The sequence below is a fragment of the Bos mutus genome, chromosome X (genome assembly GCF_027580195.1).
Source record: "Bos mutus isolate GX-2022 chromosome X, NWIPB_WYAK_1.1, whole genome shotgun sequence".
Lineage (NCBI taxonomy): Eukaryota > Metazoa > Chordata > Mammalia > Artiodactyla > Bovidae > Bos > Bos mutus.
Window position 1 is genome coordinate 32,428,218 of NC_091646.1, and position 25,393 is coordinate 32,453,610.

Sequence of the window (25,393 nt, forward strand, 5' to 3'; positions counted from 1 at the left end):
TCCGAGGCGGAGTCCTGAAAAGGCAAGCAAGGCGACCTGGGTCTTACACGCATCATTTTATGGGTCCATCTATTTTGCTGTCTGCAACTGATGGGTCCCAATCTGCTAGGAATCGACCTCAGCGACCCGTCTCCATCCTGCTGACCCCAAAGATCCAGCGCGCGCGGCCACCAGTTGCATGCCCGGCGCGAGGCACCGCCCTCCGGCCGGAAGGAGAGGGGCGGGGCCTCCGGGCGGGTAATGGGGCCTCGCGCCGCGGGAGGGGGGAACGTGGGGCTGCCGGTTTCGGGGCCAAAAGCAAAAGGGCGGGCGCAGGGCTGCCTTCCGAGGCTCTCCTCGCTTGCGATTCGTCCACTTGGCTGAATCGGGAGTCGCGACCTCTGGCACAGGTGGGTCCCGCCCCATGGAGCGGGGAAGGGGTGTTCTGGGTGGGTTCGATGAGTGGTGTGGCCAAGGCGCTGGCTTGCAGGCCCGGGGAAGTGAGAGAGTGGCCGCCCCCACCCTGGCTACTTGGGCCCCAGGGCGGTGGTACTTACCTTCACCCTGGCACTGGAGAAGGCCACTTGTGCCTTGCTGCAGGGCTTCCGTTACACGGTGGGAGGCACTTGCGCGACCCAGAGCCCGGAGATCAGCGCGTGGTCTGCTGGACCCAGTGCTTGGGAACAGCTTGCAGAGCTGCAGCAGCCTCGCTTTGGGACTGCTGCCCAGAGGACATAGTCTCAAACTCGAGCAGACTTCCCCGCCCTGGGTCTGTCCTTCACTGTGACCAGCTTTCAGCGAATCCCTCCCATCTCCATGCTTCGCCTGGCTGGGCAGTGCAGTGCACGCTGGAATTCGGTTGTCTGCAGGACCTTGCAGCACCGACTCTTTCTTGCTAATGTTTTCTGCCCAGATAGTACCCTTTCTCAGCCCCTCCGGAGCAGGAAACCTAGCAAGAGGCAGGGCAGGGCCTTGGGGAAGTTAGGCCAGATCTCTCTCTGTTATGCAAACAATTCTGCAAAGCCCAAGGAGGCTTCCTTTACCGCCTGCTGGGAAAACTGGAAACAACATTAATTCAATGCCTTGGTTGAATGTTAACTCTAAAGAATGCCCTTCTGAATGCTTTACCATTAAAGAGTTTAACCAGATGATAAATCATTTTCCAAAACCTTATGGGTTGAATGAGCATTGTACACGGTCTGACAAAAAGTCTAATCGGAAAGATTTGGGTGACTTAGCTGTGTACTCAAACGCTGCAAGACAGACCTGAGCTCTCATATGGAGGAATGCTTTCATATGCCATTCCCGTAGAGTTGTCTTTTAGGGTTGCCTCTTAGCTTGGTATTTTCAGGAAACACTCTATTAAAAATTACACTTGATTTTGCATTAACTATAAGGGCAAAGGAGAAGGCAATGGCAACTCACTCCACTACTCTTGCCTGGAAAATCCCATGGACGGAGGAGCCTGGTAGGCTGCAGTCCATGGGGTCACGAAGAGTTGGACACGACTGAGCGACTTCACTTTCATGCATTGGAGAAGGAAATGGCAACCCACTCCAGTGTTCTTGCCTGGAGAATCCCAGAGACGGCGGAGCTTGGTGGGCTGTCATCTATGGGGTCGCACAGAGTCGGACATGACTGAAGCGACAGCAGCAGCATAAGGGCAAAGAATTAGAAACACTATCGAGGGACATGATGCTATCCCTCTAATTCCTTCTCATTAAGGAACTAGTGACAATGATAATGGCAACCATATATTATGCAAAACACTGTAATCTTCACAACCACAAGAGGTAAATGTGTTTATCTGTCATGATACTTAAAGATGTTATACTTTATCTCATAACCAGTATGATGAAGGGAATGTTCAAAGGGTGGGTTAAGTCTGGGGGTGTCTTTTGCATGTCCCCCGGTTTCTTAGAAGAATGGTGGACTGGGAGGGATCACTTTCTGATTTTAGTATCTGTATGAGGAACCACAAGCAGCTCTGTATCTCTGCTTGTCAACTTTGGAAACAGCAGTAAAATATCCTAACTGATCACTCATTCTCTGCAGTGTTTCTGGCAGCTGTGTTTTCTGCCTGTCAGAATGAGGTGGGGTGGGGTGGACTCAGGCCCTGGGTGAATACACCCTTCTGATGGGAAGAGTCTCTTTCTGCTTGGAGCCAAAGTGAACACGGATCCACAAGCTGGGCACCATTGCGACCCTCTGTCTACAACACCACATGTCCCCCATGCTCATATGGGCTGTACATGCACCTGCTGTTGCCCACATGTAAATAATTTTGCAGGACAATTTACAGGCTTTGGGCAAAATCTGGTCTCTGCCACGCCCGCAGGGTTTAAACAAGGAGTGGTCACTGGTTATGAATGCGAATGTCCTTTAGGATGGGGGACCTGATGATTTCCCAAGTGATCAACATGGTGAGAGGGAACTTCTGCTAGACATCTGCTGAGCCGACCTCGTGGGTGAACATAGGACTGGCTGTTTGGCAGGACCCCGTGGAGGCTTTGGCCATATTTTTCCTCTGTTCATTCACACTGTCACTCCGAAGACAATCAGTGAATACTTCCTCTGTGCCAGGATGCTGATCCACTCTGAGATGAGCAGCACAGGAGGACAGTAAGTTTGAGAGGACAACAGAAATTCAACTTGAAGCATGCTAAGTCCGAGGCATCCTCTTCCTCATTCCTAATATCTGATCAGTGCAAAATCTTGCCACTTCTGCGTCCTGAATAATTTTTTGTAAACCCACTCACTTCTCTTTCCTCCCCTGTTACTCAGAATTTCAACCCAGCAACACTCTTTCTTTTTCTGTTAATTACAAAACTGTATTAAAGGATTCAAGTCCTTGCTTGACCCTCAGTCCTCATGGGAAAATCTTCACTCCTACCATAACCACAACAGCAACATCAACAACATACAGCAGCTCAATGAGGCGTGTATGACCCCTAATGAATAATCAAACACACAAACTTTCTGTTTTTCTCTCCTTCCCAAAGTGTTTTTAAAATTTTGTATTGAGATATAATTTACACACCATAAATTTGACTCCTTTTACATGTACTTTCAAGGATTTTTAGTAAATTTATCAAGTGGTGCAACCATCACTGCATCCAACGTTAGCTATTTCTATCACCTCAATAGCATCTCTCTTGCCCATGTGCACTTAGTCCCCATTACCATCCCAACCCCCTTAACAACCACTAACCCACATCATTTTACATTGTTTACATTCACATGCACCACCAGCACCATATAAAAGTTCTAATTTCTCTACATCCTCACCAATATTTTGTCATTTTTCCTCTTAGAAAATGTATAGCTGCCCTTGTGGATGTAAAGTAATATCTCATTTTAGATTTGATGTACATTTCCCTAATGTAAAGATATTGAACATCCTTTCATCTGTCTTGTCCATTTGTAAATGTTCTTTGAAGAAATATCTATCTAATATTTTGCCCATTTTTTCAATTAGGTTATTTCCCTTCCTATTATTGAGATGTAAGATTTTTTAAGTATATTTAGGATACAAGTGCTTTATCAGGTATATCATTTGAATTTTTTTTTTTTTCCTATCTGTGACTTGTCTTTTCATTGTTTAAATATTTTTAGTTTTTTTCATTTTTAATGATGCCTTTTGAAAAGCAAAGGTTTTTAATTCTGGTTAAGCTCAAGTTATCATTTTTCTTTTGCAAATTGTGCTTTTTCATGTTGTATCTAAGAACTCTTTGCTTAATCCAAGGTCATGAAGATTTTCTCCTATATGTTCTTCTGAAAGTTTTATAGTTTAATCTTACATTTATTTCTAATCCATTTTGACTTCTTTTGTGTGTGTGGTGTGAGGTAGGCGGTCTAAAGCCACCTATTTTTTAAGCTGAAGTATGACCTACAATACCATATTACTTCCAGGTGTGCAATATAGTGATTGGATATTTCTATACATTATGAAATTATCACCATGATAAGTCTAGTTACCACCTATCACCATACAAAGATATTATAATGTTATTGGCTATATTCCCTATGTATACATTATGCCCACACAGCTAATTTATTTTGTATCCAGAAGTTTGTACCTCTTAGGATCCCTTATCTGTTTCTCTCATCCCCCATTACTTCCCTCTTCTCTGGCAACGGCCAGTTTGTGCTTTGTTTCTATGAGCCTGTTTCTGTTTTATTTATTCATTTGTATTGTTTTTTACATCTGACACATACCTGAAATCATATGGTATTTCTCTTTCTCTCTTTGACTTATCTCACTCAGCACACTACTCTCTAGGCCCATCAGTGTTATTGAAGATGGCAAGATTTCATCCTTCTTTATGGCTGACTAATATGCCATCATATATACATATCACATCTTCTTTGTCCATTCCTCCATCAATGAACACTTAGGTTGTTTCCATCTTTTGGATATTGTAAGTAATGCTGAATTTTGGGGCATTTGGAGAGAGGACCTTCAGTGTCCACTCTTGAGGCAACTGGCCCCTGGGAAAGTCTGCACCATGCAGGTGCAGAGTAAGACTCCCGTGTCTTACCTGACTGGGCCCCTGGGGAGACATGCCAGGCCCTTGGATACCCATTCACCTTGTGATGTGTGGGCCCTGGTGGGCGGTGGTCATCTCCGTGAGTGGATAGGGCAGCGTTCTGGGCTGGTGGTGGACAGAGACATCAGTCCTGCTCAGGGGTCATGGCGAGTCCCCTGGACCCAAGAGCGCCATTCTATGCTATCTGCTGCGGCAGCCACTGGCAATCGTGATTCAGACTTGAACCCAAGGGAGACAGTCGGTTCCCCCATCATACCAGCCGCATCTTAGGAACCACCACTGTGGACGTGCCAGCCGCCTTACTGGGCAGCGTGGAGAGGCCACCTTGCCTCCATGGCAGGAGGTTCCATGGGACAGTGCTGCTCCAGATCCTTGGACACACATGTGCAAGGACAACCAGCCCCAGAGGAAAGCCTGTGCCACCCCAGTCCAGTTCTCCAAGCCGGGCTGTATTCTCATGCAAATGTGCCAGAGGCCCGAGCTCTGAGCCCTGTTGCCTCCTTGCAGCCCCAGGGCAGGCAGGAGAGAATGGTGTCCCCTACCCATCCGAGTGGGTGAGCCGGCTGTGAGCAATCCAGGAGGACTTCTGGTGTGGGCGCTGGCAGTAGGGTAGGAGTGGGGAACCCTTTGAATACAGTAGAGTGACCATCTCTGACTGCCCCCCACTGGATGCCCAACACCTGTGAAGGCCTCAGTGTGTTGGGAAACCATGGAACTTTCCCCCAAGGCCTGCTTGCTTTGGGAGACTTTGGTTCTCTTGACCTTCCTCTTGGATTCTCTAGAACTTTCTGGCCCAGCTGAGCAAACAGGGGGTTCTGCATTTGGCCCTGGGCTCCCAGGGAAAAGTCATTCCAGTTCCCTTTGCCCTGACCATACACCCACCTGTCTGATCCCTCCAACCTGTAGTCACAGGTCTATTGTCTTTGGGGTTTGATGGTGGGTTTCTTTTTGGACTGTGCAGCTGGTGGGATCTCAGTTGCCTGTGCCTGTACGCTCAATTGGTAAGTCGTGTCCATCTCTTTGCAACCCCATGGACTGCAGCCCGCCAAGCTCCTCTGTCCATGGGATTGTCCGGGCAAGAATCCTGGAATGGGTGGCCATTTCCCTCTCCCGGGGATCTCCCCACCCAGGGATCGAACCCTATCCTGAGTCTCCTACATTGGCAGGCGGATTCTTTACCATCTCACCACCTGGGAAATCTACCTTAGTTCTCCCTGACCATGGATCAGACCCCTGCCTCCTGCAGTGAGAGTGCAGAGTCTTAAGCACTGACCACCAGGTGAGATCTCAGGATTTGTGTTTTCTAGAGGGGACGTGGTGATATATTTTAGGAGACAGGTCTTTGCTCACTTAGGGGTCGTGGCTGGCAGGTGTGTGATCCTCAAGGATGATGGGGAAGGTATGGGCTTGGTTACAGACTCAGCAGATGCTGAAAAGGTGGGAAGGGAAGGCTGGGGGTGGCGCCCAGGGCTACCCAGGGAGCTATAAGCAGCATCAGTGTCTGGAGGTCCTGTTCCCCCAAGGCCCAGGGGTCCTCCCTTTGCAGAAGTGTGGGGCCCAGCTGCCAAGGTGGGCGGCCAACCTGTTGAGCACGTGGTTGAACTGACACTTGCTGAGGCTTCCTCTCCTGAGCCTGGACTCAGGAACAACTGGCTGTGATCATACTCTGCTGCTCGGGAAGGGACATGTGTTTCTCCTGATGGAGGAGGGCCCGTTGTTACAGAGAAGCAGTTGAGGCTAGGGGCATGCTTGGGGAGCTTTCACTCCTTCCCCAGACCTTTTGCAGAGACAGAGTGCTAATGAGAGGGTGCTGGGGTCCTCCCCCACCTGACTCCTAAGCTGTCACCCAGCAGGTAGGCCCTCCAGACTTTAGAGCTGTGTTGTAACATGCTTGAGAGTGGGAGGAGGGCAGGGAAGGACCCAACAACTCCCCTTCCTGTCCCCCACAGTTTGGAATGTGAAGTTTTGCACTTAGCTGTGCCACCTGTTGGTTTAATAAAAGTGGCTCAGAGCCACTCCCTTTGTCACCGAGCCCACCTGGCCCTGGGACAGATACCTGCATTGGGTTGTTGGTGTTCAGAATCTCCCAAGGCTGCTCCCTGGAGAACTTTGGGGCTGGCCAGTGCATCGTCTAGTCCCTACAGATTTAAGGTGTTACTATATCCCATGCCAGGCCTCCCTGGTGGGCTGCTGGTGATCCCTAGCTGCCTCACATCCCCAAGAATCATGGATGTATTGGCTCATCCCCATGGTCAGCAAGGTGATGCTAGCAGTAAAGAATCTGCCTCCATTGCAGGTGATGTGAGAGACGTGGGTTCGATCTCTCAGCCAGGAAGATGCCCCTGGAGGAGGGCATGGCAACCTGCTCCAGTATTCTTGCCTGGAGAATGGACAGAAGAGCCTGGTGGGCTACAGTCCATAGGGTTGCACAGAGTCAGACAGGACTGAAGCAACTTAGCATGGAGTCTGAGCATCCCTACGGCAGTGGCAGGATGTGTGAGAACCAGAGAAGATGGAAGGGAGGATTTTAGGAAGCATAGCTCTAGCTTATGAACTAAATTCACATGGAAATGTTTGTTGAGGGTCACAACTAACGATCAGAATCATTAAAAAAAAAATAACGCCGCATTGAAACACACAGGTACATATATATTTTCAAGTTACTATTTTGGGTTTTTAAGGTACATGCCCAGGAGTGTTATTGCTGGATCATATGGTATCTCTGGTTTTAATTTTTTAAGCAACCCCCATACTGTTTTCCATAGTGACTGTACCAATTTACATTCCCATCAACAGTGTTGGAGGGCTCCCTTTTCTCTACATCCTTGCCAATACTTGTTACTTGTTGGGTTTTTGATAATAGCCTTTATGACAGATAGGTGGTGGTATCTCATTGTGGTTTAGATTTGCATTTACCCTTTTCCACAGAGATTAGACCTACATCATGACACAACTCTCCTGGACTTCTCAGACTCTGTCTCTATTTTCTGTCAAATGTTTCCCCAGATAAACCACTTGCACAATCTGTGTCTGTCATGGCACCTCCTTTTCAAAGGACCTGGACTAATGCAGTTGTCAACATTACAGATTGGGATATTTCTCATAGAATATACATTTCTGGCTCCTCTCAAATATGGCAACATTAAGACTCTCTGGCAATAATTAGCTAGAGCTACGTAGTGGCTAGGATTTTTGGACAGATCAAGCATTCTTCGATTCACCCATCTCACCACAGTCTCCTATTGTCTCTTATGCTTCACCTATTTATGTTTCTTGCCTAGACCCTGTGGGCATTTAATTTTGAGACCCTCATGTAAAGGAGCATCCTCTTAACTCATGCAGTCCAATATGTTCTTGCACTAGTTAAACCCAGACAAAGATACGTATGACAGATGCAATCTCAGCTTAGAGCTTTTGCTTTGGCCTTCTTTAAACCAGAACGATATCATCATGCACAATTCCCTTTTTGTTCAAACGTCGTTTTTCTCAATAAAGTCTACCCTGATCACCATGTTTAAAAGTCCTACTTCCTTCAGCACACCCCTTTATCCTGCTGCATCGCTCTGACTGCCTTCTAATATTTATTGATTATATTTATCTTTGTCCTTCCACTAGAAGATAAGCTCCATGAAAGCAGTCATTTTTGTTTGTTTTGTTCCCTGATAAATCCCAAGTGCCTAAAATAGTTTCTGGCACAAAGTTGACCCCCAATAAATATGTGTTAAATGAATTGAGCAGGAATAATGAGAGGGAGAAATACAGTAGGCAGAGGAAACCGCATATGTGAAGGCACTGAGGCACGGGGCAAGATAGATGGGGCCAGGAGATGCGTCAATAGTTTTGTCTGCCCTCAAGGAGCTCTCAGCGAATGGAAGAGAGAAGTAATTAAATGGGTAATTATTGGATGTGTTGTAAGCTCATAAGGATATGCACAAAGTGCTGTGAGAACACTGGGTAGGCAGCTCCTAACTCTTCCTAGGAGGGTTAGGAAGATTTTACAAAGGTGACATTTGAGCTAGGTCTCAGGCAGGAGAGTGATATGCTTAAAGTGTTTTAAGAAAATTAATCTGGCAGTAGTATGGAAGGTGGATTGGAATATGGATAGAATGGAGGCAAGGAAACCATCTAGTCTATGGCAGTAGTCCAGGTATGAGCTGATGACGGCATCTATAGGAATGGAAAGAGAAGAACAAATCTGAGAGACATTTGAAAGGAAAAATTGACAGAGGCTAAATGGACTCTTGGCTTTAAGCCTTTTAGGAGGGAATGCTTCTTCCTTAGCAATAACCATGCAAAGGTTCAGATTGACCTATTATGTAATTGCTTACTCTGACTAGAATTTCTAGTGATTGCTGTTCTCCAAAAGTTTCCCTTAGGATGATTGATACTTGATGGACCTTAATTTACATTACGATGGCGTTAGACTCTAAAGATTGGGAAGCTCTCAAAAACATCATTTCGACCATGAAACAGCAAATTATCCTATTAAAGGAGAACTGAGGGAAGCCATGGGTTGCAGGGGAAGTTTTACAATGACCTCATAGGTGCTATTTTTCTTTTTAAAGAATAATATATAAAACAATGAAAAGAAGGATGAATATAGCAGATGGCACGTTCCTAAAGGATTAGTATTTGAAAGGATTAAGGCCCAAAATTATCTCGAGCTTGTATAAACATGTATTTGCAAAGACAGGACAATGTTAACTATGTTCTCAGAAGGAAAAAGTACATGTGTCCTGGGTTGGATAAGTTATAACTTGATATTGTTTAACAATTCCCAATGATCAAAAGAATTAATAAGAATAAAGAAAGGTGCTTTAACACTTAATTTATATAAGTATACTACCACTTCTAACAAAGAAGGAGGAAGTTTTCAATCTACTAATCAATGAGCTAAATATGTCCTTGGTTAGCTTCTAGAACAGGTTTTCAAGTAAACGAATACCTAGAAAATTGCAAAGTTATCAACAAAGACATTCCACACAGATCTAATTTTATTAGAGGTGTTTATGGAAATATGACAGCTATAACATGTACATTGAATGAATGCAATTTCAGCAAGATTTTAACAAGTCTTTTATGATACCCTTGGGAACAAGAATTATGAATCCATATTGGTGGGTTATATAATTAATACAATTATATATTAATAACCATACTCAAAGAGTGCTGATCGCAGACCATAAGCAATGGAAGAATTTGAGATGGCCTATTGCAAACCCTACCTTTGGTTTGATCTCATCAACACTTTCATTACTTAAGTGAAGATTTAGAGCAGACACCTTACCAGATTTAAAGATGCTATGAAACTCGAAGAAAATTAATTCAATCCAATGTCCACAAATGTTTATGAAATTCTCCTAAGTACTAGGAACCATGCTAGATGTTAGGGTACAAACATGAATGACCCATAGGTTTCCTGTTGAGATGTATCCAGGTCTTACTGGTAGTAAAGCATAAAAACATATAATTTATTTTTTTTTAATTTTTGCAATCATCAGAATTTAATTTTAGAGCATTTACATCCCTGCAAAAAGAAACTGCCCACATATTAGCTGTCATTCCCCAATTCCTCCCTCCCCACTGCTCCAGCTGGAGACAAGCACTAATCTACCTTTTATCTCTTTGAATTTGCCTTTTCTGGACATTTCATATAAATGGGATCATATAGCATATGGCCTTTTGTGTCTGACTTCTTTTTGTTTATATTGGAGTATAGCCAATTAACAATGTCATAATAGAAAGGCATACAATTTCAACAAAATGTATTGAGAAGGAAGACAGAGGCATAAACAGACTGTTATGAGAGAACTAAAGAAAGCTGCTAGTTCATTCTGAGAATCTAGGGGAGAATTCTTAGATGAGATGATATATCTCCACTGATTCTTAAAAGATGAATAGAAGAGAGTAGGAAGGGCTTCCACTTTAGAGGAACAAATAGCATGAACAAGAGTTTCTCAAAATTTAGAAAGTATAGTGAGTCTGGGAAACTATGAACAAAATAAGTACAAGGAAGTAAATAATAGGAAGTCAGGCTGAGAGGTGGCCTAGGATCAGGTAATTGGAGGCATTACCTAATATGATGACTAAATTGGGCTTTTCCCAGAAGACCATGTGCTTAGTTGCTCAGTCATGTCCAGCTCTTTGTGACCCCCATGGACTGCAGTCTGCCAGGCTCCTCTGTCCATGGGATTTTCCAGGCAAGAATACTGGTGTGGGTTGCCATGCCCTCCTCCAGGGGTGAAAACCCTAACCTATTTCAGAAACCTCCCTCAGTCATCAGCAAATTATTTTATATCTCTAGCTATGGACTTGGTATATGTGATTGGTTTCATCCCCCATCCACATGAAATTCAGTTCCTTTATCAACTTTTACCACATAGTAACATGTACACATCCACTCAAAGCAAGCATTTTTGCAAGGAGTTATTGAGAAGGTTCACATCAAGCTCCATATTGCTTCTCTGCAGTGGCATGACCTTTTTTTCCCACAAGATGAATGAATTCCTTTTAAGATCATATGCAAATGGTGTCATTTTATTAATATTTATGAAAGCATCACATTCAGGTTGTCATCAACTCCGAGAAAGGTACTTTTGCCAGTAGATATAGCTTATCCCTAATAACAATAATGATGAGGATGGTTAGAATGATAACAGCTAACATATATAGGTCTTACTATGTGACAACACAGTTCTAAGTACACTAAACCCATGAGATAAGTGTTATTGTTATACTCATTTTACAGAACAGGAAACAGAGTCACTGAAAGTTTAAGAAACTCCCACAATTACACATAATCAGTGGAAAAGAAAGTTTCAAGGCGTCAAGATGAGGGTGATCAATAGTGTCACAGTGATGAGTCCCAGAAGGACAAGATCTAAAAAGGCAACCCTTACATGTGGTTGGAAGATTAGAATTAGTGATTTTCTAAAGAACCACTTCAGTTAGATAGTGAGATAGAAGCAAGATTACAGTGCATAATACGAGTGGCTGGTAAGAAAATAGAAGTAATGGTTATCGACCACTTATGGTTAGCTTTTCAGAATTTCTCCTTTAATGCTCTGTGGTTGAGATAAGAAAATCAATTATTTTACATAGTTACATATGTAGTGTTATTCCTATAGCCTTATAAACCTTGTTTTATATTGTTACTAACACTCTCGTTGTTGAATTTTCTAGGATGTGGTGTCACAGGTTGTCCCACCTACAAAGCAGGCTCCAGGACCTGCTGAGGGGACGGGTCACACGTTGGGCCCTTCAACAGTCCAACTTCAAAAGCTTATTTCCACTAGCCATCTATTGGCACCATACAGCCTCCAAGTCTCTGAATTGTGTTTGGCAGCAACATGAAGATCATTTTGGTAAGACGTGTAGAGACAGATACTTTATTTTTAATTGTGATAAAAAAGTAACATAAAATATATCATCTTAACCATTTTAAGTATAAACTTCAGTAAGTGTAAAGTATATTTACATCATCGTGCAATGACACATACTTTTCATGTGGACTGAAAATACTTTCTGTGGAGTTGTGACAACTTCTAGCCATGTATTTCCAGGATTCTTTTACAGGTTGTGAGAAAGACAGAAATAATATGGGGTAATAGTAAAATCTCATCCCAGCTAGGGGAAGGGAGGTCTGCCATGGTCCACCCCACTTTGTCTCCCCGGGTCATCTAAGGAAAAAGGAAAGAAAAAATCAAAGCCTCAGTATACAGGGGAGGGAGCTCAGTGGTAAAGAATCCGCCTGACAATGCAGGAGACATGGGTTCAATCCCTGGGTCGAGAAGATGCCTTGAAGGAGGAAATGGCAAACCACTCTAGGATTCTTGCCTGAGAAATCCCACGGACAGAGGAGCCTGGCAGGTGTTGCAGAGAGGTGGACACGATTGAGTGACTGAGCTTGAGTGTACTCTACAGGGAAGAGAATTTCAAAGACATAGACTGGAAATTCTACAGCCAGGGAAGGTATTAGGTGGCAGAGGGGCCAAAAGCTTTACTCCTGTGTTTTAGTTTCCTGGCACTGCTATGATAAATTTACCATGAACTAGTCAACAGAGAACAGCAGAAATTCTTTCACAGTTCTAAAGGTAGAAAATCTGAAATGAAGTTGTTGGCAGGGCCATGTCCTCTCTGAAGGCTCTAGGAGAGAATTCTTTCTTCCCTCTCATTGGTATTATTTGGCTTGTGGCAACATCACTCCACTGTTTGCCTCCATCATTACATAACCTTCTTTACTGGGTCTCTTCTGTGTGTTCCAATTTCTCTCTCCTTATAAGGGCACCTTCAGTGGATTGAGGGCCCACCCAAATCCAGTATGACCTCATCCTGTCTTGATTATCTTCAAAGGTACTATTTCCAAATGAGGTCTCATTCACAGGTATTAGAGGTGAGAACTTCAACATATCTTTTGGGGGAATACAGTTCAACTTACAATACCCTGGAAAGGGCCAAAAGCAACTGTGAGGACCATACTCCCAAGACACAGACCCACGATGCACTCCAAAGACTTAGACTTAATTCCAAGATCAGAGAATTCCCTTTCCTCCCCTGGCTCCAGCAAGCTAATAAGTCTTCGTTAAAATAGCAGTGGATGACAGCTACAAACACTGTCTCGGACATGAAGCACCAAGAAAAGGGGCAAGGCCAAGAGGGGAGGTAAAAACAAGACCACTAAAGGGATTTAAAGCCTCTGGGACTCATAGACAGAGCAAACATCAGACATAGCGCAACTCTTGGTCAGATTGATATAAATAGTCACCATGAAATCCTATTCACTTCAGTATCTACTGCTCTATACAATATGTCTGGCTGTCAACAACAAGCACAAAATTACAAAACGTACATGCTAAAAGGCAAGAAATAACACAAGTTGAAGAGAAAAAGCACCATCAGAACTAGACTCACATGTGACATATGTATTGAAATTTTCAGTCAGGAAATTTAAAATAACTGTGGTTAATATTTTAAGGATTCTAAATGGAAGAGGTAGACAAAATGGAAGACCAGATGGATAGTGTCAACAGAGTGACAGAAAAATACAAGAAAGAATCAAAAAGAAATCAGAAGCATAGTAACAGGAATGAAGAATGACTTTGTGGGGCTTATCAGACACACCCACGAATAGAATCAGTGAATGTAAAAATAGGTCATTAAAAATTACCTACACTGAAATGAACAGAGAAAATGAGAGTGGAAACAAACAAACAAACAAACAAAAACATAACAGAGTATTCAGGAAATGTGGAATGGTAGCAAAAGGTATATAATATACATGAATGGAATACTAAAAGAAGAAAGAAAGAACTAAGTGGAAGAAATATTTGATGAAATAATTTCTGAAAGCTTTCCAAAATGCATGACAAACACCAAACCACATATCCAAGAAGTTTAGAGAAGCTTAGGATACATTTTAAAAACCCATGCACACACAAACACAACCCCACACTTAGGCAAAAGAGCAAAAACAAAGAGCAAATCTTGAAGGCAGTCAAAGGAGAGAAAAACACTTTACCTACAGAGAAAGATGAGAATTATGTAAAGTTCTCATGAGAAACTATACAAGCAGGAACACAATGGAATGACAATTTTAAGACATTAAAGGGAGGAAAAAAACTGCCACCTATGATTCTATATCCAGCAATCCTTCAAAAGTGATAAGAGAAATAGACTTTCTCATCTAACTTCTCAAAATATTGTAAAAGAATTTCTTCTGGCAGAAGAAAAATGATATAGGTAACAAACTTGGATCTACATAAAAATAAAGAGTGTTAGAAAGGAATGAAGATAAAAAACAAACTTTTCTCCTTCTGAATTACATGAAATTTTAACTATTTAAATGGTAATAGCAATGTGTTTGGTGTTCATAGCACATATAAAAATGAAATAAGTGACAATAATATGACAGGATAGGAGGAAGAAATTAGGAATATTCTATTTATAATACCAAGTTCTAACTAGGATGATGAGGAATCAGAAGTCTTTTTCATAGTTAGTGGTATGCAAAATACTATACAACTTTGAGTGACACTTTAGATTTATTTAAAAATGGGTTTAGATTATTTAAAATGTACATTGTAAACATTTGGAAGAATAATTTTTAAATGTTTTTAAAAATAGTGTGAATAATAAGTCAATGGAATCATAAATATACAATGAAAATCAGAAAGACAGAGAAAGAAGAAAAAAATGGAGGTAAGGAATAAATAAAACTATAGAAAACAGCAAGAAGGCAGATTTAAAGTCAACTACATTGGTAATCTCTTCAAATATAAATTGTCTGATCATACCAGTCAAAATACAAAAATTGTCAAAATGAATCAAAAAATATTCACCTACATGTTGTCTACAAGAAACACGCTTTAAATGTAAAGACTCAGAATAAAAGTTAAGGGATGAGGTGGGGACAGAGGATATATGGATCTCTCTGAACCTTTGTCTCAGTTTTGCTGTGAACCTAAAACTTTATTCTTTAACTTAAGTTGTTGTTGTTCAGTTGCTCAATCATGTCTGACTCTTTGCAATCCTATGAACTACAGCAAACCAGGTTTCCCCTGTCCTTTACCATCACCATATCCTGGAGCTTGCTCCAACTCACGTCCACTGAGTCGATGATGCCATCCAACCATCTTGTCCTCTGTCATTGTCTTCTCCTCCCGCCTTCAATCTTCAGGTCTTTTCCAAAGAGTCAGCTCTTTGCATCAGGTGGTCAAAGTATTAGAGCTTCAGCTATAGCATCAGTCCTTCCAACCAATATTGAGGGTTGATTTCCTTTAGGATTGACTGGTTTGACCTCCTAGCAATCTGAGGGACTCTCAAGGGTCTTCCCCAATACCACAATTTGAAAGCATCAATTCTTTGGTGCTTAGCCTTCTTTATGGTCCAATTCTCAAATCTGTATATGACTACTGGAAAAACCATAGTTTTGACTATATGGTCCTTTGTAGGCAAAGTGATGTTTCTGCTTTTTAATTCACTGTGAATGTTTGTCATAGTCTTTCTTCCATGGAGGAAGTGTCTTTTAATTTCATGGCTGTAGTCACTGTCCACAGTGATTTTGGAGCCCATGAAAATAAAATCTATCACTGCTTCCTCTTTTTCCCCTTTCATTTGCCATGAAGTGATGTGACCCAATGCCATGATCTTAGGTTTTTGAATGTTGAGTTTCAAGCCAGCTTTTTCACTCTCCTCTTTCACCCACATCAAGAGTCTCTTTAGTTCTTCTTCCCTTTCTGCCATTAGAGTGGTATCATCTGCATATCTGAGGTTGTTGATGTTTCTCTCAGAAATCTTGATTCCAGCTTGTGATTCGTCCAGCTCAGCATTTCACACAATGTAATATGTATATAAGTTAAATAAGCAGGGTGACAGTATACAGCCTTGACACTCTCCTTTCCCAATTTTGAACCAATCCGTTGTTTCATGTAAGGTTCCAACTGTTGCTTCTTGACCTGCATACGGGTTTCTCAGGAGGCAGGTAAAGTGATCTGGTATTCTCATCTCTTTAAGGATTTTCCACAGTTTTTTGTGATTCATACAGTCAAAGGCTTTAGCATAGTCAATGAACCAGAAGTAGATGTTTTTCTGGAACTCCCTTGTTTTCTCCATGGTCCAACGCATGTTGGTAATTTGACCTCTGGTTCCTCTGTCTTTTCTAAACCTAGCTTGTACATCTGGAAGTTCTCAGTTCACGTACTGCTGAAGCCTAGCTTGAAGAATTTTGAGCATTACCTTACTAACATGTGAAATGAGTGAAATTATGTGGTAGTTTGAACATTATTTGGCATTGCCCTTCTTTGGGATTGGAATGAAAACTGACCTTTTCCAGTCCTGTGGCCACTGCTGAGTGTTCCAAATTTGCTGGCATATTGAGTGCAGCACTCTCACAGCTTTGTCTTAAGGATTTGCAAGAGCTCAGCTGGAATTCCATCACCTCCACTCACTTTGTTCATTGTGATGCTTCCTAAGGCCCACTTGACTTCACACTCCAGGATGTCTGGCTCTAAGTGACTGACCACACCATCATGGTTATCTGGATCATTAAGACCTTTTTTGTACAGTTCTTCTGTGTATTCTTGGCACCTGTTCTTAATAACTTCTGCTTCTGTTAGGTCCTTACCTTTTTCTGTCCTTTAATCATGCTATCCTTATGTTAAATATTCGCTTGGTATCTCCAATTTTCTTGAAGAGATCTCTAGTCTTCCCCATTCTGTTGTTTTCCTCTATTTCTTTGCATTGTTCACTTAAGAAGGCTTTCTTATCTCTCCTTGTTCTCTGGACCTCTGAATTCAGTTGGGTATATTTTTCCCTTTCTCCTTTGTCTTTTGCTTTTCTTCTTTCCTCAGCTATTTGTAAAGCCTCCTCAGACAACCACTTTGACTTGTTGCATTTCTTTTTCTTTGTGATGGTTTCAGTCACTGACTCCCATACATAGTTACAAACCTCTGTCCATAGTTCTTCAGGCACTCTATCAGATTTAATCTGTTGAATCTATTCCTTACCTCCATTGTATAATCATAAGGGTTTGATTAAGGTCATACCTAAATGGTCTGGTGGTTTTCCTTACTTTCTTCAGTTTAAGCCTCAATTTTGCATAAGGATCTCATGATCTGAGCTACAGTCAGCTCCACGTCTTGTTTTTACTGACTCTATAGAGCTTCTCTATCTTTGACTGCAAAGAACATAATCAATTTGAGTTTGGTATTGATCTCCACATATGTCTGTGTACGGAGTGGTCTCTTGTGTTGTTGGCAGAGGGTGTTTGCTATGAGCAGTGCATTCTCTTGGCAAAACTCTCTTAGCCTTTGCACTGCTTCATCTTTAACTCTAAGGTCCAACTTGCCTGTGATTCCAGGTATCTCTTGGCTTCCTAATTTTACATTCCAATCCCCTCTGATGAAAAAGACATTTTGGGGGGATGTTAGTTCTAGAAGGTGTTGTAGGTCTTCATAGAACCAATCAACTTCAGCTTCTTTGGCATTAGTGGTTGAGGCATAGACTTGGATCACTGTGATGTTGAATGGTTTGTCTTAGAAACAGACTGAAATCATTCTGTCGTTTATTAGATTGTACCCAAGTACTGCATTTCAGACTCTTTTGTTGACTATGATGGCTACTCCATTTCTTCTAAGGGATTCTTGCCCATAGTAGTAGATACAATGGTCATCTGAGTTAAATTTGCCCATTCCTGTCCATTTTAGTTCACCGATTCCTAAGATTTTGATGTGCTTGCCATCTCCTGCTTGACCACATTCAATTTACCTTGATTCATAGACCTAACCTTCCTGGTTCCTATGCAATATTGTTATTTACAGCATCTGGCTTTACTTTCCCAACCAGACACATCCACAACTAAGCATCATTTCCGGTTTGGCCCAGCCTCTTCATTCTTTCTGAAGCTATTAGTAATTGCCCTCCACTCTTCCCCAGTAGCTTGTTGGACAGCTCCTGACCTGGGGGGCTCATCTTTAATTGTCATATCTTTTTGCCTTATCATATTGCCCATGGAGTTCTTGAGGCAAGAATACTGGAGTAGTTTGCCACGTCCTCCTCCAGTGGACCACATTTTGTCAGAATTCTCCACTATGACCTGTCCATCTTGGGTGGCCCTGCACAGCATAGCTCATTGAGTTAGACAAGCCCCTTCACCTGAACAAGGCTATGATCCATGAATGGGTGGTACAGTTTAGTGGCCAGCCAACAATTGGACAGAGGTTAAGCTAAAACCCTTTAGCCAATAAGGTTTCCACTCTTTTTCTTTGTCAAAAGTATTACTTTGTTAATTCTGAATATGAATCTTGGAATTAGTCTGTCCAGTACATGAAAATTTTCACAGGGATTTGGGTTGGAAGTACATGGAGTTTTATGTATTAATTTATGGAAGAACTTCTGTCTTTTCATTTTTGAATCTGCCCAACTGTGAGCATATTTTTCCATTCAAGTTTCCTTCAAGTCCTTCAGAATTTCTCCACAGTTATCTTCCACATTTTCATTTATTCCCAGACACTTTATAGTTTTTATTCCTGTTATAAATTTGAAATCATTTTTATTTACCCTGTCTAAATGAATAATCTGATAGAGTGTTTGATATTTTTTGGTAACTTTTTTTTGATACATCTTCAAGCTAATAGGAAAGTTGCAAGAATAGTTCAAGGACCTCCTTTATATCCTCTATCCATGTTCATTTTCGAAATTTAGAACTCTTATCTGTTTTGAGTTTATCTTGGAAACCTGGTGACAATATGAGGTATGGACTCGATTTTATAGTTTTCCAAATGATTATCAGTTGTCCTGACACCATTTACTTAAAAAGTCATATTTTTCACAGTGATTATATGTGTCAGTTTTTACTAACCAAATTTCTATGTGCATTCATGTATATTTTTTTACTTTTTATACTCTTCTGTTGTTTTGTCTGCCTATTCCTATACCAACATCACACTATTTTAATTGTAGAAGTTCCATGCTATATTTTAATAGTAGGGGGCCAGTGTCCCTCGCATTGCCCTTGTTCATTTGTTGGTAGAAGACTTTTTGAAGGGAGTTTTCTGAATCCAGATTTTTTAGTTTTCCTAAATATTTTATTGTTTTTATAGAATAAATAACGTAATAAATACTAATAAAAGAATGTGATCTTTTCCCTAGAACTGCAATATGCTAACAATGTGATGCGCTTTGATTATGTCTGGCTTCGAGACCACTGCCGCTCAGCATCTTGCTACAACTCTAAGACTCACCAGCGCAGCCTAGACACTGCCAGCGTGGATTTATGTATCCAGCCACAGACCATTCATCTGGATGAGACCACACTCTTTTTCACTTGTGAGTGGACAGGAGACATGGTCTTCTATGGGTACTTTTTTAAAGAACAATTGTTTTATAAAAAATGGTTTGCCCCTTTACAAAGTAGGATATTCTTTTAGTTACTCTTCCTTTTTCCTTTCTTTGGCAGCATTTCTTTTGTGTACCTTTTATTTTTGTTCTTAAATGAAATTGTTATAATCTACAGCTAACATCATAGTTTTGAAAAATATTTTTCCAGCTTTATTGAGATATATTTGACATATCTGTATATATTGTGAAATGACCACAATAAGCTTAGTTAACACATTCATCACTTCACATAATTAGCACATTTGCATTGTGGCTAGAGTATTAATGATTTACTATCTTAGTAACTTTCAATATACAATACAGTATTGTTAAGTATATCACTGTGCTATACATCAGATCTCCAGAACTTATTCATCTTATAACTGGAAAATTGTAGCGTTGATGAACATCTTCCATTTCTTCAAACCCATAGCCTCAGGCAACCATCAATCTACTCTCTGTAGACAGTATTTATCTTTCTCTGTCTGACTTATTTCACATAATACACTCAAGGTCTATCTATCAATGTTGTTGCTAATTGCAGGAATGCCTTCGTTTTATGGCTGAATAATATTCCACTGTATTTATATACCACATTTTATTTATCTATTTATGCATCAATGAACACTTAGGTTGTTTCCACGTCTTGGCTATTATAAATTGTGTGGCTATGAACATTAGGGTGCATGTATCTTTTTGAAACAATGATTTTATTTCCTTTGGATATATGCTCAGAAGTGGGATTGTTGGATGATATGGTTCTTTCATTTTTGATTTTTTCCAAAGTGGCTACACCAATTTAGACTCCAATCAACAGTGTAGGAGAAGTCCCTTCTCTCCACACCCTCACCAACATTTGTTGTATGTTGTCGTTCTTTTTTTGAGGAGGGTAGTGACATTTGAGGTTTTTTTTTCTTTATTTTTAAATTGAAGATAATTAAATGTTGTGTTAATTTCTGCCTATGTTATCTTTTTGATAATAGCCATTCTGACAGGATTGAGATGGTATCTCTGATTTGCATTTCCCTGATGATTATAGATATTTAGCATCTTTTCAACTAACATCATCTATAATGGTGAGGCTGAACACATTTAACATTTCACTTTCGTTTTTATTTAACACAGTTCTGGAACTTCTAGTCATTACAATAAGGCAAGAAAAGAAATAAAATTCATATATATTAGAATGGAAGAAATAAAACTATATATTTGTGGTTTTGATGGAGGGATAGACATGTAGACCAATAAAACAGAAAAAGAAACCAAGAAATAGAATCACACAAATAGAGTCAACTGATCTTTGACAAAGGTGCAAGAGCCAGTCAATGAAGGAGGATAATCTTTTTAAGTAATGATGCTGAGATAATTGGACACTCAATTAAAAGACGCTTACTCCTTGGAACAAAAGTTATGACCAACCTAGATAGCATATTGAAAAGCAGAGACATTACTTTGCCAACAAAGGTCCATCGAGTCAAGGCTATGGTTTTCCCAGTGGTCATGTATGGATGTGAGAGTTGGACTGTGAAGAAGGCTGAGTGCGGAAGAATTGATGCTTTTGAACTGTGGTGTTGGAGAAGACTCTTAAGAGTCCCTTGGACTGCAAGGAGATCCAACCAGTCCATTCTGAAGGAGATCAGCCCTGGGATTTCTTTGGAAGGAATGATGCTAAAGCTGAATCTCCAGTACTTTGGCCACCTCCTGCGAAGAGTTGACTCACTGGAAAAGACTGATGCTGGGAGGGATTGGGGGCAGGAGGAGAAGGGGACAACAGAGGATGAGATGGCTGGATGGCATCACCGACTCGATGGACGTGAGTCTGAGTGAACTCCAAGAGTTGGTGATGGACAGGGAGGCCTGGCATGCTGTGATTCATGGGGTCGCAAAGAGTCAGACACGACTGAGCGACTGAACTGAACTGAACTGAGGCAAAAGTAAAAAAAATAATAACTTCAACCAGAGTTTCACACTTTATACAAAAATTAACTCAAAATAGATCATGGACTTAAATGTAAACATAAAGCTACAAAACTTCTAGAGAAGAATATAGGAGAACATCTTCAAGACCTTGACCTAGGTACTGACTGGCACTAGAACTAAATAACTTTCAAAACTCAATATAAGAAAAACAATCCAATTAGACAATGAATAAAAGACATGCACAGACATTTCACTGAATGGGACATACAAATGTCAGATAAACATTTGAAATATGTTCAGCATTATAAGCCATTAGAGAAACAAAAGTTATTAGCACAGTAAAATTTCACTATATACCTAGCAGAATGACTAAAAGTTTTAAAAAGTCTTGATAACACAAAATGCTATAAAAGATTTGGAAAAATTCTATCAGTTATACACTGCTACTGAGAGTATAAAATGGTATGGTTACTTTAGGCTTCCCTGGTGGCTCAGTTGGTAAGGAATCTGCCTTCAATGCAGTAGACCTGGGTCCGATCTCTGGGATGGGAAGATCCCCTGGAGAAGGACACGGCTACCCACTCCAGTATTCTGGCCTGGAGAATTCCATGGACTGTATAGTCCATGGGGTTGCAAAGAGTTGGACACGACTGAACAACTTTCACACACACTCTGGAAAATAGTTTGCCCATTTCTTAAAAAAAAAAGACTAAACATGTGAGTAACCATGTGTGTGTGCTCAGTCACTCAATTTGTGTCTGACTCTTTGTGACCCCATGGACTGTAGCCTGCCAGTTCCTCTGTCCATAGAATTTCTCATGCAAGAATACTGGAGTGGGTTCCCATTTCCTATTCCAGGGGATCTTCTTGACCCAGGGATTGAACCTGGGTCTCCTGCATTGGCAGGCAAATTCTTTACCACTGAGCCACCTGTGAAGCCTCCTGGGAAGCACGTACTATACAACCCAACAATTGAATTGATAGGCATTTATTCCAGAGAAATGAGAACTTATGTTCACACAAAAATGTGTGCATTAATGTTCACAGCAGCCTTATTTGTAACAGCCAAGAACTGGAAACTACTTTAATATCCTCCAATGTGTGAGGTGTTAAACAAATCATCCACATAATGAAAAACCATTCAGTAATAAAAAATAATGAAAGATTGGTAAGCATGATAACTTGGGAAAACCACAAAGGAATAACAGTGAAGGAAAAATGTAACTGCATGATTCCATTTATGTAACATTCATGAAATAACAGAATTATAAAGATAGTGAACAGATTAGCAGTTGCCAGGAAGAGAGGAGGAATGGTGTGGCTTTAAAGAGGTAACATAAAGGAGTCTTGTGGTAATGGCACACTTGAGTATTTTGACTATAGTACTGGTTACATAAAGTTGCACATGTAATAACACTGCGTTGAATACACACACACACACACACACACACACACACACACACAAATAATTATATATATATATATATATATATATATATATATATATATATAAAACTCATGAGATCTGAATGAGCTCTATGGATTGTATCAATATCACTTTCTAGGTTTTGATATTGTACTGTGGTTGTACAAGATGTTAAACATTGGAGAAGGCTCAGGGAAGGGTGCATGAGACCTCTTTTATATATTTCTTTGTGACTTTCTGTGAATCTGTATTTCAAAATAACAAAAAAGCATTTGAAGAAGAAATATTTATTTGAGTACATTTTACTACTGATTTTTCTACAATGAAAAGAAAACATACCATAGATAACACTTAATTTTTCCAGCAAGTATACTGAAAGATGATGCTGTTAAAGTGCTGCACTCAATATGCCAGCAAATTTGGAAAACTCAGCAGTGGCCACAGGACTGGAAATCGTCAGTTTTCATTCCAATCCCAAAGAAAGGGAATGCTTAAGAATGTTCAAACTACTGCACTATTTCACTCATCTCACGCACTAGCAAAGTAATGCTCAAAATTATACAAGCCAGGCTTCAACAGTATGTCAACTGTGAACTTCCAGATGTTCAAGCTGGATTTAGAAAAGGCCGAGAACCAGAAATCAAATTTCCAACATCCATTGGATCATCGAAAAAGCAAGAGAGTTCCAGAAAATCATCTACTTCTGTTTCGTTGACTATGTCAAAGCCTTTGACTGTGTGGATAACCACAAACTGTTGAAAATTCTTCAAGAGATGGGAATGCCAGACCAGGTAACCTTCCTCCTGAGAAATCTGTGTGTAGGTCAAGAAGCAAGACTTAGAACTGGACATGGAACAAGAGACTGGTTCCAAATAGGGAAGGGAGTACGTCAAGGCTGTATATTGTCACCCTGCTTATTTAACTTATATGCAGGGTACATCGTGAGAAATGCTGGGCTGGAGGAAGCACAAGCTGGAATCAAGATTACTGGGAGAAATATCAATAACCTCAGATATGCAGATGACACCACCCTTATGGAAGAAAGCAAAGAAGAACTAAAGAGCCTCTTGATGAAACTGAAGGAGGAGAGTGGAAGAGTTGGCTTAAAACTCAACGTTCAGAAAACCAAGATCATGGCATCTGGTCCCATCACTTCATGACAAATAGATGGGGTAACAATGGAAACAGTGAGAGACTTTATTTTGGGGGCTTCAAAATCACTGCAGATGGTGATTGCAGCCATGAAATTAAAAAATGCTTCCTCCTTGGAAGAAAAGCTATGACTAACCTAGACATAGGTTAGTCGTAGCAAAGGACTGAGGAGAGCTAGCCGGCTGTGGACTGGCCCACCCCCTGCAAGAGACAGGCAGGCAAGAGCAGCCAGAGCCGGAAGGGGGCAATTGCGGCCCCAGAGAGGCATCCTCTACCAAACTGCAAGCAGGCTTCATTGCTAACCAAGACTTCTTGGGTTTCTGGATGGTCGACATCTGCCAGGAGGGTCGCAGCCAGAGATCAGCTCCCCAGAAGAGACACACCCAGAAAACCGAGCGGCTGGGACAGGGGAGGGCTAAGTCGCAGCCTTCAACTGGGGGTGACTACATGCGCCAAGCACCTGGTCACCTGAACTGCTCGGACCTGGGACAGTGCAAAACGCAGGCCCAACGAAGTCTGCGCCTTTGTGGAGTATCAGAGAACCTGAATCTGAGCGGCTTAGACCTGGGAAGTGCAGGCAAACCAGGGCCCACATTAGACAGTTCCCAGCAGAGCAACCTAGAGTCTGAGCAGTGTAGACTGGGAAAGCACACACATCATGATCGGGGGCAAACCCAGTGCGGCTGAAACACTGCGAGCACTCCCCACACATGCCAGTAATATTTGTTTGCAGTGTTCCTCACTCCCCACAGCACTACTGAACAAGTGAGCCGAAAAAAGTGACCATTAGCACCCCCTTGTGTCAGGGCAGAAATCAGACACTGAAGAGACCAGGAAACAGAAGAAGCTAAAATAAACAGAGGGAACTGCTTTGGAAGTGACAGGTGCAATAGATTAAGACGCTGTAGTTAGCACCAACTACATAGGAAATGGCCTATAGATATTGAGAAGTATAAGCCGGATCAAGGAATTATCTGAAAATGAACTGACCCCACACTATCCACAACAGCTCCAGAGAAAGTCCTAGATATATTTTTACTATTTTTTAATTTTTAATTTTTTTTTAATTTTTAAGTCATCTATTACTCCTTTAATTTTCATTTTTATAACCTACCATTACCTTGCAAAAAAAAGACCCTATTTTTAAAACAAACTTCATATATATATTTTATAATTTTTGTGACTTTGTTTTGTTTTTTTAATATTGTACTTTTGAGAATCTAACCTCTAGTGTAGATTTTTAATCTTTGCTTTTTGGTATTTGTTATCAATTTTGTACCTTTAAGAACCCAATCTTCAGTACCCATTTTTACTTGGGAGTGAGATTACTGGCTTGATTGCTCTCTCCCACTTTTGACTCTCCTTTTTCTCCACCAGGTCTCCTCTATCTCCTCCCTCGCCCTTCTCTTCTCTACCCAACTCTGTGAATCTCTTTGTGTGTTCCGGGCTGTGGAAAACACTTAGGAAACTGATTACTGGCTGGATCTGTCTC

At 41.2% G+C, this 25,393-nt stretch overlaps 1 protein-coding gene across 1 annotated transcript in view; it reads left to right on the forward strand.

Annotated features, from left to right (window-relative positions):
- The first annotated feature begins 235 nt into the window (after positions 1–235).
- The window catches only part of TMLHE (trimethyllysine hydroxylase, epsilon), a 53,004-nt gene continuing 27,846 nt past the window's right edge, over positions 236–25,393 (forward strand). Inside the window, exons 1-3 of the mRNA XM_005900052.3 lie at positions 236–389; positions 11,712–11,893; positions 19,176–19,352. Coding sequence (XP_005900114.1) covers positions 11,713–11,893; positions 19,176–19,352 — 358 coding nt within the window. The 5' untranslated portion in view covers positions 236–389; position 11,712. The remainder of the gene's footprint in view (positions 390–11,711; positions 11,894–19,175; positions 19,353–25,393) is intronic.